At 39.5% G+C, this 13,337-nt stretch overlaps 1 protein-coding gene across 1 annotated transcript; it reads right to left on the bottom strand.

The window, feature by feature from the left end:
- Nucleotides 1-341: 341 nt before the first annotated feature.
- On the bottom strand, nucleotides 342-12,892 carry uhrf1 (ubiquitin-like with PHD and ring finger domains 1). Its single transcript, XM_044044820.1, has 17 exons — nucleotides 12,753-12,892; nucleotides 10,884-11,046; nucleotides 9,454-9,720; nucleotides 9,033-9,187; nucleotides 8,296-8,511; nucleotides 7,216-7,331; nucleotides 6,873-7,059; nucleotides 5,210-5,333; nucleotides 4,798-4,905; nucleotides 4,499-4,603; nucleotides 4,220-4,326; nucleotides 3,951-4,113; nucleotides 3,706-3,843; nucleotides 3,417-3,519; nucleotides 3,151-3,299; nucleotides 2,299-2,397; nucleotides 342-2,038 (listed from the first exon to the last, which is right to left on the bottom strand). The coding sequence occupies exons 2-17, from the start codon at nucleotides 11,034-11,036 to the stop codon at nucleotides 1,892-1,894; spliced, it is 2,337 nt and encodes a 778-aa protein (XP_043900755.1). The 5' UTR covers nucleotides 11,037-11,046; nucleotides 12,753-12,892; the 3' UTR covers nucleotides 342-1,891.
- Between the last annotated feature and the right edge of the window lie 445 nt (nucleotides 12,893-13,337).

Genomic DNA, 13,337 nt, shown 5'->3' on the forward strand with positions numbered 1-13,337 from the left:
ATTTGATGATCAACACGCAATTGAACGAATTAAAATAGACGCTCGCGTATCCGCGATGCCCGTCTGTGAAGAATGTGCACGCCCCACACGTACACACTACCGGATGGATTGACTTCGTCAGCCATTACAGCAATTACATACCGCCAGTGCCAGTAAACACGCTTACGCCAGTATTTTCTGTATATCTAAACCATACGTCACATTTACCGTATCGTGATTTGTTGGTCGTTTTTGAATGGCGGACACAATAAATATATATGAAAATATCGGTCAGAGCTATATCTGTTAAACCGTGGCTTAACTGACAGTTGTGTGAGAGAGTGAGTGGGAATAAACAAAAACATATTTAACCCTTTTTATTGAACAATGGAAATTTATTGACACAACATTTGCACCAAACGTGCAGGCATCTCTAAAAACTACATATCAAAACTAAAACAGACTAAAAATTGTACAATTTTAGAAAATATACATTTCCCCATCTATGCAAATCTTTGTCTCCCCAAAAAAACTCCAAAGTGCTGCCATGTGGATGGACACTGTCACACACTGCTGTTGAAATGAAATACCAAACATTGCAGACTTTCACCAAAAAAAAGAAAGCAGTGAAATCATTGATTAAATATTGAATTTCAGGAGCAGTGTGTTCAATTTACTCAGGGTTTTTTTTAATAAATGAATGCTTAAGACAAATTAAAACAGCCCCCTCCCACAAATGACCATAAGATTATAAAAGATTAAATGTACACATTTTAATTTTACACAAAAAAAAGGAAGAAGCAGCAGCTTCTAGACTGATTAGGTTTAAGTATCAGGGACATTGTCTAAAGAGCTAAAGAGACGGGAGTTCTACATTTCATCCAAGGTTAAGCACATTTTCTTTCTTTGGACATTATGAAAGTGAACCTTTTCCAAATGGGAAATCCAATCCTATCACTTAAAATTCTAACATGTTTGGTTTCTTAAGTTTCTATCAAATTCATAGAAACTTTTAAACCAACTTTCAGAAATTTAATCTACGACAAAAAAAAGGGACCCAATACACAGGATTGATGACACCGTTTTCCCCAACATGACACTTTCCGTGAGACTGCTGCACAGGGAAAAATAACTAGTCCAGTTTATGCTGGTTCAAGAGGTCTCCTACATTTAACCAATCAACTGTAGATTGAAATGCCTCATTTACCCTACTTTCCACCTTAATGCAATGTCAAATGTGATCATTCCAGGTCAAAACAAAGTGGCACATTTGTGATTCGTAATAACAACATGACCATAACAGTGTGGTTTGTCAACTAAACAAACCACATCACGCAGCAGTGTTTGTAAACACAGGTTTCTTTTTTGAAAGTAGAAATCCCCCATACAGAAAAGTACAAGAAAATAAGAGATACACAAGTCTTCCAGGTCAGATGAATACAAACCAATTAAAATCCTGACTGCATGATAAGAATAAAAAGATTGCCTCAAATCAATTACTAGCCACAGCCAAATTAATATCTGATCGAGATTATAATCCTTTACAAATAAATCTCCAAACTGGTAAATGTCTTAAGGTTCTCCTGAGGAGTGCTTAACAGAGGGTTTACTTCATCAGTGATAACATTTGCATTAGTTAATGGAACAGAACAAAACACGGAGTAAAATCACAGTTGAACATATTAACGGAGTAATGGGACAGGCAGTTAAAGAAATTTTCAATTTATCAGTAACTAACTACAAATCATTGCAGATTCAAGGTGAAAAATGGCAACACTGAAGTCCAAAAACATTGTAGTTTCATAGTCATAAAAAATATATTAAGAGAAACCGATTTTTTATTGAGGTGACTGAAAATTCCCCTTACAGTTACATTGCGTTTCCTCGAAGACCGAGTGAGCAGAGCCAGTGATCATCGCCCGTTGCTGTACCCTGGGAAAAACTGATTAAGAATGTCTTGCAGAGGTTTGTTGACATCCATCGAGTAGTTTTTGCCCAGGTCGTGTCTGCAGGCCGGGCAGGTGTACACATCTGCTTTGAAGGACCGCTGAAGACATTCCTGGGGTGCATTTAAAAGCATGTATTTAAATTCAGCAAAGCCACCAAGACATTTAAGATAGCAAATCACTGCCTCAGAAACATCCCTTTAGTGTTTAGGAGTTGTGAAGTGACCCACTGCCTTTATTAATTAGATGCAAATGTATCAATGCTAATTAATGAAGGGAAAAAAGCCAATTAACGGGGACTCCTTCATCTATATTGTTGCACCCATTACATGCTGGAAATCTTGAACGAGTTGGCTCAATAATCGTTTCTTACCCTGCAGACGTTGTGTTGGCACTCTGTGGTGATGGGCTGAAAGACCACTTCTTGGCAGCAAATGCAGAGGAAAACTTCTTCAACCTTATTCAAAAATTTCTGCAGAAACAATATGACACATTTGAGGAGCTATTACAACCAAGCTCTGTAATTTCTATCTAATGCACTGTGCCACACAAACACACTTTAGTAGAAACATTACTGTTTGTTTAGAAAATAAAAAAGGTAAACACACCTGTATCAAACCACTTATTTAACAAACATGTAAAAAATTTCACCATTTTAGTTAGTTAGTTTTTATTAATCCCCTTAGGGAAAGTATTCCTCTGCATTTTGACCCATCCTAGAATTAGGAGCAGTGGGCTGCCACACTGAGTGGCGCCCGGGGAGCATTGGGGGGTTGGGTACCATGCTCAGGGGTACCCCAGCCCTTTTTGGCCGGGTGGGGATTTGAACCGGCGACCTCCTTTTTTGTTGTGACTTTAATGACATACTTAACACAAATACAGCCTGTTCTGTGCCACAACCCTGCCCTCAGGTTTTGACAGTGGTGCCAACCTGCTGTTGATGTACTATCAAAACAATCTTGGAGTCATTATTTAAATGTCAAAATCCAATATTATTTTTTATCCAACTTTTTTATACTTCTTGAATTCACAGGTGTATTTCTTTTTTCAAATGTTCTCAGCCACTATTTTCTAAACATACTGTATAATATATAAAGAAGAGAATATCTGAACCGTTTAACTGGTGTTAAACAGATTTGCAGTTTTAGAATATCATGTTTTGATATTTTTCCACCAATCAAAAACCCTGCAGCTAACTTGACAAGACACAATGAGTCATCCTCACCGGTCCGAGAGACAGTGACTCCATGGCTTCATCCCACAGCTTCTTGTTTAGCTTATCACTCCTGATGAGGGCCTTCTGCTGCTGAGAAAGCTTGAATACTTCCACTTTGATTTTCTTAGGAGTCTTGGAAGGTGAAGTTTTGGAGGATTCTGACAGAAACCAAGACACACACAATTTCCATTTAGTTTGGGGTTATAAAAATATCAACCTGCACACAGATTATTTCAAGTCAACCAGCAATATTGTTTTGATGTGATTTAACCTACCACTGCCCTGAGATTTTCGCTTTCTCTTTGCCTTGTTGGGTGTTGCCGACTCCTCATCCACTTCATTTTTGTTCTCCTTCTCTTTCTGGTAGCCAGCAGGATACTGGAATAACAACATTGGGTCCAAAATAAACACAGGTTGACAAGTAGGTATAACATGGACTTTAACAGCTACTAGATTTAACATTTACATTAGAACAGAACCAAGAATCTGTGTGTAGCACTCTGACCTGGGCTAGTCTCTCTCCCTGGGAAAAAAAATATAATCAGAGTACTATAAAATAATCACCTGCATGGTGAGGCCGAGCTTCTTGATGCGTTCCTTGCCATCTCTGGTCCATGGCGCTGGCTCATCATCGTCACGTTTCAGCAGATACCTCCAGACCAAGAAACCAGACTTGCCTTTTGCTGGCCAGTACTTTACCACCTGACAAAAAACAAAAACATAAGAAGTCAATTTAAAATACCCATACCATGTTTAAGGGTTCAATGTGTGTAATAAGTATGAACCACTTTGACAACATAGCACCATACCTTATAAATTCCATCATATCGGTTTCCTTCCTCCGGGCAATATTTGCTGTGCTTGCGACCCTTGCAGCTGCGCACAACTCTGACTGGTTTGCCTGCCTTCCAGTTCTTGGACTCCGCACCATTTTTGTCATTGACTGGGACATTGCAGTTGAGAGCCACCGCTCTGTAAAAAAAAAAAAACAACAACACACAGGACAATTTAAAAATGCAAAATAAAATGGACCAAAGCCTGTTTAAGATTCTGTTGAGTTTGTCCTTAAGCATCATACCGGTTCATGTGGGTAAGTGTTTGATCACATGACTGTTCAGCAGTCCTCTTATTTCCAGACAGATCTCGTCCTCCAGAGCCAGTGTAAGTGAACTCATTGCCATCATCCTACAATACAAGTAACACCAAACAATTTTAATGCAAATCTCACACACTTCAACACTCTAGATGCCCCTGTAATGACAACAAGTAGGCTTTAAGTCATCTTCACGACCCACTATTACAGATAAAAAAAAACTAAATTAAAAAAAAATAAAAAAAAAGGAGAAAGCATGCATACCACATCATCTTCATATCCTCCAGCAAGGACAAGAGAAAAGGCACCATCATTGCTTCTGCCGTGAATTCCTGCTACATGAGGCCTGTGGACTCCAGCCTCACTGACCTAGAACAGCCAAAACACTGAAACATTACGGAAAGCCACTGGAAATAAATGTGCGGTCAGTTTATCACTATTTAGATACAAGTTAATCTTAAGCTGAACATTTTTTGCTGCTCAAGAAAAAAACATTTGCAGTACATTGCAAATGTTTCTTTCTTGAGCAGTATTGGTGAAATTATCTGGTTGCATTTACTGACCTGTACTCTGAACTTCCACAAGGAGCCAACTGGGACTCCAGGGATTGGGCCGTAGTGGTTGGACGGGACTATAGTGCACTCCTTGGTTCGACCGACACAGGCCATTCCCTAAATAAAATGAAAAAAGCGTACATGTAAATACTGTGTAAAACAAAATATGATATAGTTGGTAGATGTTGAGGGTTAAGCATGTAACGCTACACCTATTTTGAACAGTGCACTTAATGTACATCTATAAATAGTCTGGAAAAAAATGACTTAGGAACAAAAGCCTATTGTTTGCCAAAACACTTACTTGAAGCATTACCATTTACTGGTGTTCCATTCATTACACTTATGTAAAAACAAATATTTTTCACACATCTGCTATAAAAGGAATTTGCCATAAGACAGCACTTGAGTCAACACTCACTTTGCCCCAGTCCCTTTGGCTGGAAGAGCTGGCGGAAGCCATCTTTGCTTTCTTCTTGCTCTCCTTCAGCTTCTCTCCAGCCAACACAACCTCGCTGGCATCATTACGACAACCTGGGCAATACCTGCAGCACATGTTGCATAAAAAAGGTCAAAATCAAGTTAAGCTGAATTTATTTGCAATTAATAAGTCTCACAAGCAGCATGAAGCTTGGTTGACGTAGTATGAGTCACATTTAATGTTTGTATTGAACCAAACAGTCCTGACATTTCCAGTCACCTCGTCAACACAGCTGTGAGAATGAGGCATTTAAAGACCTCAGAATACTGAATATTAACACAGATTAAGAAATATTAATGCTAAAAGAGAGTGAATAGATAATATAGCTTAAGTTTCCCATAGACTATATCCTGCAGGTTCCCGATCAAACTCCAACCTTCAACCTAGATTTTTACTGAGAGGCGCCTGTGTTTAATTTAGGGATGTCCCGAAACCACTTTTTCACTTCCGATACGATACCGATATTGCAGCCTTAAGTATTGGCCGATACCGATATCAATCCGATATCAGCACGAATCATACATACTTTAATTACTTATTTTGTAGTGTGGAATGTTAGAATAGGCTTGATCAAGTGATATTACTTAAACAGAGAACCATAGTCAGCAACAGTAGGTATGAGAAAAACTGACCTATTTATTATTAACCAATGGGTTGCATAAATTTTAACCTTCAACATAAGAATATTCAATTTTTGCCATGTTAATTTCATACAGTCTATGGTTAATTTTATCAGGAGTGCTAATGGGGGTGTTTTCAGAGGACCTGTGTTTCACAAGTGACAGTGTGCCTTCAGAGAACACCCCCCTTGTTTTCACTATTTTGGATTAGCCCAACCCACACAGGGCGAGTGACTCCTAAACCCGGAGCCCGAGGACCGCCCCACAGACATACTTAGCTCCGTGTGAAGAGCTTCAGGACACATTTAAAACACAGAAAGCTCTTGGCATGGCTGGTTTTTGGGGTATAATTAACAAACGGAGGCTGTTGAAAGTCAACAGGTGGCTCTTCTTGAATTTCCTTTGGGATCAATAAAGTATCTATCTAGTTTATGAAATAATGTTGTTTTAGCAGCTCGCTTCAGGATGACCTAGCATGGTGCTAACAGTTAGCTCACGCTCACTGTGCAGCTTCGTAGCCTCTGATTTATGAATCAAATAGCAGTAGCAGGCACACGCTGTTGTAGTGATCATGTGGGCTCTACACGCATCCAACACACAGAGCCCACGTGATCACAACGGGTGCTGCTGGATAGAAGTGCTGGAGCCAAATTGACTGCTTGTATCGTAGCGCTTATATCAGAGATTTTAGAGGCAGTCTGATATAATCCGATACTCATTTTTTGGCTCATATCGGACCGATATTGGTTCGATATAACATCCCTAGTTTAATTTCAGTAGTGCTGCAATAGTCGAGGCTGGTCTTAAGACAACTTCTTGAAGGTAACAGACACGCCTTTTACACAGTCCCGTCTATCAAAGAGGTCTTATATCGTCACATAACAAAGCAAACCGTATTTTACATGTTTATCTGCTGACAGCAGCAGCTACAAACATAACATAAACACATTAGGAACTCTAAGTAATGCATTGCATTTACTGACCAGTCCTCGTCTTCAGGGATGGAAGTAAGCGGGGGGTTCAGGCAGTACGTGTGATAGGCCATGTCACATTCATCACACAGCAGCTGTTTGTCAGGATCCTGCTTGATGCCGCAGATGTGGCAGTTACAAAAGCGGCAGTTTTTTTTTAGGTCGTCCTTACAGTGCTTACACTCGGGTCCATTTGATCCTGAAGAATAGAAATTTCATATTTTATGCCAATACACAACTTTTTCACATTTGCATTGAAATACATCTACTGACACCAGATTATACAGATAAAACAAATGTTGATATACGACACATAATCATTTGTCCAACACAGAGCACACAAGTTTAAAATTACTTTTTTGTGGACTCTCAGATCCAGCTGGTGCATCAGTGAGGGAACCAGGGTCCTCAATTTTATAGATTTCAGTCAGGTACTTGATCCGGCAATCATTTAGAGAGTCACCAGCATCACTGTAAACAAAAGGCACAATCTTAATTACAACAGGTAGTACATAATCGTTAAAATACAAACTGTCCAAACCTTTGAATAAAAAAGAAAAAAAAAATGGCAAAAAAAGATTACATTTTGTAAGTAAGAAATGTTAACTGTGTTAAGGGGGGGCTTTCATGTCTGTATCAGGAGAGATGAGCGTGAAGGGGGGAGAGCAGCGAGAAGATACACAGCAAAGTTCCACAGGTGGGATGAAACCTGGGTGGTTGCAATGGGCCCTTTGCCCCATGTGGAAACAGCTCTACCAACTGAGCCATCATGCTTTAACATTTATTTCTATAGTATGTTTAAAAACAACCTCAGTTAACCAAAGTTCTGTACAAAAATACAAATGCAAAATAAAATCTAAAATAAAACAGGGCAAGTCCCAATCGACTTGTCGACTTATGAGTCGATACGTTCTGGTTCGACTCAAATTCTGATAAGTCGACTTGTAGCCGTGTTAATTTCATACAGTTAATTAATTAATTTGATTTCAACTGGAGGACCAAGTGCTAATGGGGGTGTTTTCAGAACACCCCTGTTCCACAGGTAACAGCGTGTTTTCAGAGAACACCCCCCTTGTTTTCAGTATTTTGGATTAGCCCAACCCACAAGAAGCAGATAGAGTACGTCCAGTGGTTTTATTTAATTTAGTTTATATATTTATTATAATATAGTACAAGTATATAAATCATGCGCAGATACATGTGATGCAAAACACTTTCAGCCGCTGGAGTGTGAGGCTTTAAGGGGTCAGTTAGACAGGACTTGCAGAGGCAACTACACAGACAGGGAAAGAATAGTGATACACCACATAATTCAAATGGGAATTTTGACCCACCCTCTGCTATTCCGTCCAATCTGAGATAGATAAACATTCAAGAATGCAGAAATGTGACTACTAATCAAAAAAACAATAAAACATTACATCTGTGTTCTTACCCAAGGATAATCTTGGCATAGACTTCTCTCAGGGTGCGTGTCTCCCTCTTCTTTTGGATCTCAGCGTCATACCAGTATCCACGCTCCTTGGGGTCATCTGGGTTGTAGTTTACCATAACAACCATTCCTGGTTCCAACTGATGCCACTGGTACAGTGTACGGGCCCGTGGGCGAACATCCTTTGTCAGCAACGGAATCACCCCGTTCTCTGGGTAGCTGGAATAATAAATATCAAGGTGTTAATTTAAATGTAGAAAAGTACTGTTTGAATGATGAGTACAAGTTTAAGAACTGAAACCATGCAACACAAATGCACCTGAAAACAACACCAGAGCAATGTTCAGGCAGGGCAAAGAAACCAATAACCTTGTCCAGTAAAGGGATGCTTAATTTAAAATGCCAATTGATAACAATCCAACGTGAGCCTTTAAGAAACTATGACATGTTAATCGTAAACTTTGCTCCATGATGACCAAGTCAAGTAATGATGTGTAACACAGTAAACATTAACAGTGAACATTGGTGGACAAAAATAAAGCACAGCAGTGGCACAAAGAGTTTGCCAGTTACCAGAGACACAAATAAGCAAATGATGTCAATGAATATCTCATTTCATGTTACAGCTGCATGAGTAGTTATTTACTAACCAGAATGATAAGTGATGAGAGGAACATTTCAGGTTGACATCAATACTAGCTGGGCTAGTCAGAAAGTTGATGGAAAAAGAGGGTTCTTACTCTTCATATTTAACATGGTACAGTATCTCTTCCTCTGAAGGCTGGGCCTCTGTAGCATCCGCTGTAGGCGTCTTGGTGGTCTTTGTAACATTTGTGATCTGGGCTTCAAACCAAGCTCCCATGTTCAAGTCTCTTGCATCCACCAGCTCATTGATCTTGAAAACACACAACAACGATTATTAGCAACATTACAACAATCTGAAAATATGGGGTACAACTATACATTTACACAAAGTCTCTAAAAAAAGAAGGCTGGAAAAGAACTAGTTAGTATGACTTAATGAACGACTTTGAAAATCAAACATATTGTATGATTGTTCCAAAGGATCACAATCAAAATCAAAGTGAAAGGACAGTTGTTATAAACTCCTAGAAAATAGACGTTACATTTTTTTTTTGTTTAAATTGTTTAAAAACTCACCTTGTAAAATCCAAACTCTGCATCAATGAGCTCTGGGGTGTTTGTCTGAGCAGAGGTGCTGGGAGTTTGACCCTCCACCTCACCGTGAGTGGAACTCTTGTCAGATTCACTCTGGGTTGAGCCACAGCCAGAATCAGAGTCAGAGAGCTCTGCTTCTTTGTCCATGTTTTTGACAACATCAACAGGGGCAACCTTCTGCCTGACAAGCAGCTGCACTATATCGTTGAGTCCAACGTTGTAGTCAAATATGGTATGGCCATCCTCCATCTGATAAAGTTTTAAACATATGCAACATTTTAAAACTCCAGTGTGTAACTTCTGTCCCAAAACACTGCTAGTGTCTCTAACCCTCAGTCTTATGTCACTACCCATTTTTTACTCTTATTAATAAAATATATTTAGTTGAAGAGTCAATTTTAGAGCAGCGCTGATTGGGTTTAATCTAGAGAAATGGGTTTCAATCAGGACCTCACCCAAAAATGGAAAAAAGGAAAATGTTATGACAGCCATACAAGACTTGCTAAAAAAATCATCAAATGACTTACTCAATTTGGAACACGATACAACAGAATAGAACTGTATTTTCCACCGTAGTGGAAATTTGCCTTTGGCTAATTTCATTGGTTTACATAATGATGACCTAAAAAATAAGGGTATGCTTAGACAAGTCACTGACAATCATCTTTGATGCCAAGTTAGGGCTTCTGTCTTATGGCCCATTTATATCTGCACAAAATACAAAGACAGAGAATGACAGAGTCTTTTGTCCATACTTTGCATTAATTTAACCCATCATTGTGCACATCAGGAGAGCTTACAATGACTGAAGAAGCAGAGCAACACCACCAGAAAGCTAGGGGGCAGTATGGGGCCTTACAGATCACCTTCCACTGATACCCACGTGGAAACTTAACAAAGTTGTCTTTAAGTACAATCCACAGAGCCCGATGCATCTCTGTGATAATGCACCCTATAGTTGCAGTGCCCAATTTATAACTGGCTGCCAGGGCTTGCTGGCTTATCCCTGCAGCCAGAAAACAGACAGTGCCAGGCACTTGGCTTCACTCACTGCTGCAGGCATGGCATGTGTTTGCAATGGTTGTTGATGCTTGCAACTTGGCACTGCCCTCTAGAGGAAAAACTACAATGAGGCTTGAGGGTGATGACTTTTTAAAAGTTTGGGAGGGACGTAAAACAGACAAAAACACTAATTCAAATGGCGCGTTAGATACACACTGTTGTTTTATTTAACACACAGAGACATGCTTCAGCTCTTCTTGATGCTATGTCTTCTCAGGGGATAATATAGCACTGACTGAACAACCTCTGGCTAGCATGTTTAATGTGTTTGATTCTTCAACGTTCTTTTGTTAAGATATACAAGCATCAAAAATGCATCTCTAAACAAAATTATAACCATCTCCTCTCACCTGCTTGCCACGGTAGAACAGTCGCTGTCTTTCTGGTTCCACCTTGAAGAGCTCCATGATTTTGACACGCAACTCATCCACCTTGGTGAGTTTGGACAGGGAATCTACCCGGTGAGTCTCCTTCCCATCCATTGTGCGCACTTGAATCCACATTGCAGCTGCCCTGTGTTCACAGCCAAAACATGACCCATTACATAAAAATAATAGTTGATAGTGTCACTGTAAAACAACATTCTAGCAATGCTATCCATCCAAGATTCTGCTTCAGGTGTCACAGTGCTTTATAATGGAAACAATGGTGAGAGGGCACACCCTGCTGGGCAACCTATGTGATAACAGCATATTTAAATTTACCCCTTGTAACTTTCTGAATAATCTACAAAGGGTATCAAACTGTTGACAAGAATAAATTGTATACCTGTAACACACACTTAACTCTGTGTTTTAACAAATACAAAAAAAAACCATTGTGTTTTGTATGGGGTCAGGCATTAACTTGTACTTTAAGGTTTAGTACCAGAACCATAATCTGAGTGCCATCTGTGTTTGTGCACATGAATTAAAACTGCTGAAAGGCACATTGCTTACTGTGGATTTTAGCAGAAGAGTTGTAAACGCCATTGTTATTTTTAGTGTGTTAGTTACACATCTTACTGCTGATGAGCATCTATTTTGTCATTATTTACTATTGGCTTTGCTCTATATGCACACTATGTGATGTTTAATCATTACTGATTTTTGTTAACAGTATTATAACATACACATTCTATGGTTTATATTAGGCATAGTTACTTATGTGTGCCATTTGATATTATTGTATCATGTATACTATATTACTTTGCATTATTGTGCAGTTGTCTGGTTGTTTATACTGCCCTATCCTTCTTTTTATACAGTAGTCTTGTGTGTTCATGTGTCACTTCTTTCTTCTATAACGTTCTTGGTCGACTGTCACACCATGTCACTTCAGTAGAGAATCAGAAAGGGAGGGAACGAGCTGATTTAAATACAGTGCGGGAAACTGAGCTATAAGCCACTCCCACTTCTTTTAAAAGCAGGCACATCCGGACGCGAGGGAGCGCTAGCAAACAATGTGCCTTTGCTGCCATACAATAAAACACACCGAAATATAAAGTCGTTTGTTTTGGAGTCGATCGTTATGGAGAGGAAACGGTCGTTTAACGACACAGACTGGGATTTGGTACCGTTAGATAAAACGGCGGAGCCGAGCGGCTGTTTGTTTTCAGCTGATCTGTGCTGTTCGCTCTGCATGATCCAAGTACCAACACCAGTGAACAAAACACGTGTAAAGCCATTAAAAACAAACAATCTTGTCTGAAATTATTTAAACCAGCAAAGTCATTCATTTTCAAGGAGTATGCAGAATCATGAATCAATTGATTACCAAACAACACTCGAAAAAAACAATGAAATTAGAATATTCAAGGTTGGCGAATTTGTTTCTGTATTCTTATTCAACAAAGACGTGCCAGTGGTAGTTAAAATGTTGCCATGTGCTGCATATTTGTGTAGATGAACAGCAGATAAACACTAGAGCACAAACACGTCGCTGTAGTCAAGTTCATCGCCCAGCCCGACAATGCTTACAACAAAACCACGTTACATCATTATTATTGTTACACAGATTTGAAATGAGGTAAACAAGTACGTTCATCAACGTGGAAATCGCGCCGCGGACTTTATTCCAGCCGCTCTGCATTTTAAATGTGGGAACTCGGTGTCGTAAACCAAAGACAAGTAAGGCAGGACTTTGTCAAGTTAGCTAACCTTAGTAAGCTAGCTACTAGGTAAATACTCTAACAGAAGCTGCTGTAAAAGTTGTACCAACAAGAGGGAAAAACTCATTACCTGTTTGTTCGTCCAAGTGAAAATAAGAAATTGGCGTTTAAGGAATAACGCGCAGGTTTTTCCCCAGATAACTTCTTGAAAACGGTAAGCACAAACCAACTGTACGTCCTGCTGGAGATCGATCAATGAGTTATTCTTCAAGACTTTGATACTCCGCCTGTTGTAAAAAATAGTGCGTCGCCGTTGGCTAGTTGTTTCTAAGCGAAACGCGCTGATTGGATGATAGAGCTGTCCGTCTAAAATGAGACTGGAGCTTAGCCTCAGCGCGCGAAATGACATTCTCGTGGGTGCAGTTGCCTCCGGGACATGTATCGCGAGACTACGTAGCGCCATGTAAACTTTTATCTGTTCTATATCCGTATTTATGCCTGTGAGTATTCCATCGAGTGACATTACAAACCACGACTGGACTAATTTATAAATAGAATTTTCGTCTACATTTGTTTTCACTTTGATGAGTAGCTCAGCTTTAATGTACATACTACATTAACTGATTATATACTGAGTTTAGCGAGAGCTGAGAGTGAATGAGGCCAGCTGTTACTGTACAGAGCACACAAGCAACTTTCAGCCTACAAACCAAAT

Source organism: Solea senegalensis, linkage group LG14 (assembly GCF_019176455.1).
Source record: "Solea senegalensis isolate Sse05_10M linkage group LG14, IFAPA_SoseM_1, whole genome shotgun sequence".
Lineage (NCBI taxonomy): Eukaryota > Metazoa > Chordata > Actinopteri > Pleuronectiformes > Soleidae > Solea > Solea senegalensis.

What these genes read in the sequence shown, in the direction of transcription:
- uhrf1 (XM_044044820.1), bottom strand. Translation starts at nt 11,036, where the DNA reads ATGTGGATTCAAGTGCGCACAATGGATGGGAAGGAGACTCACCGGGTA. An exon ending in ATCCCTGAAGACGAGGACTG is followed by an intron (nt 5,334 to 6,872) that starts GTCAGTAAATGC and finishes CATGTGCTGCAG; the next exon opens with GTATTGCCCAGGTTGTCGTA. An exon ending in AGCTCGGCCTCACCATGCAG is followed by an intron (nt 3,520 to 3,705) that starts GTGATTATTTTA and finishes TTGTTATTCCAG; the next exon opens with TATCCTGCTGGCTACCAGAA.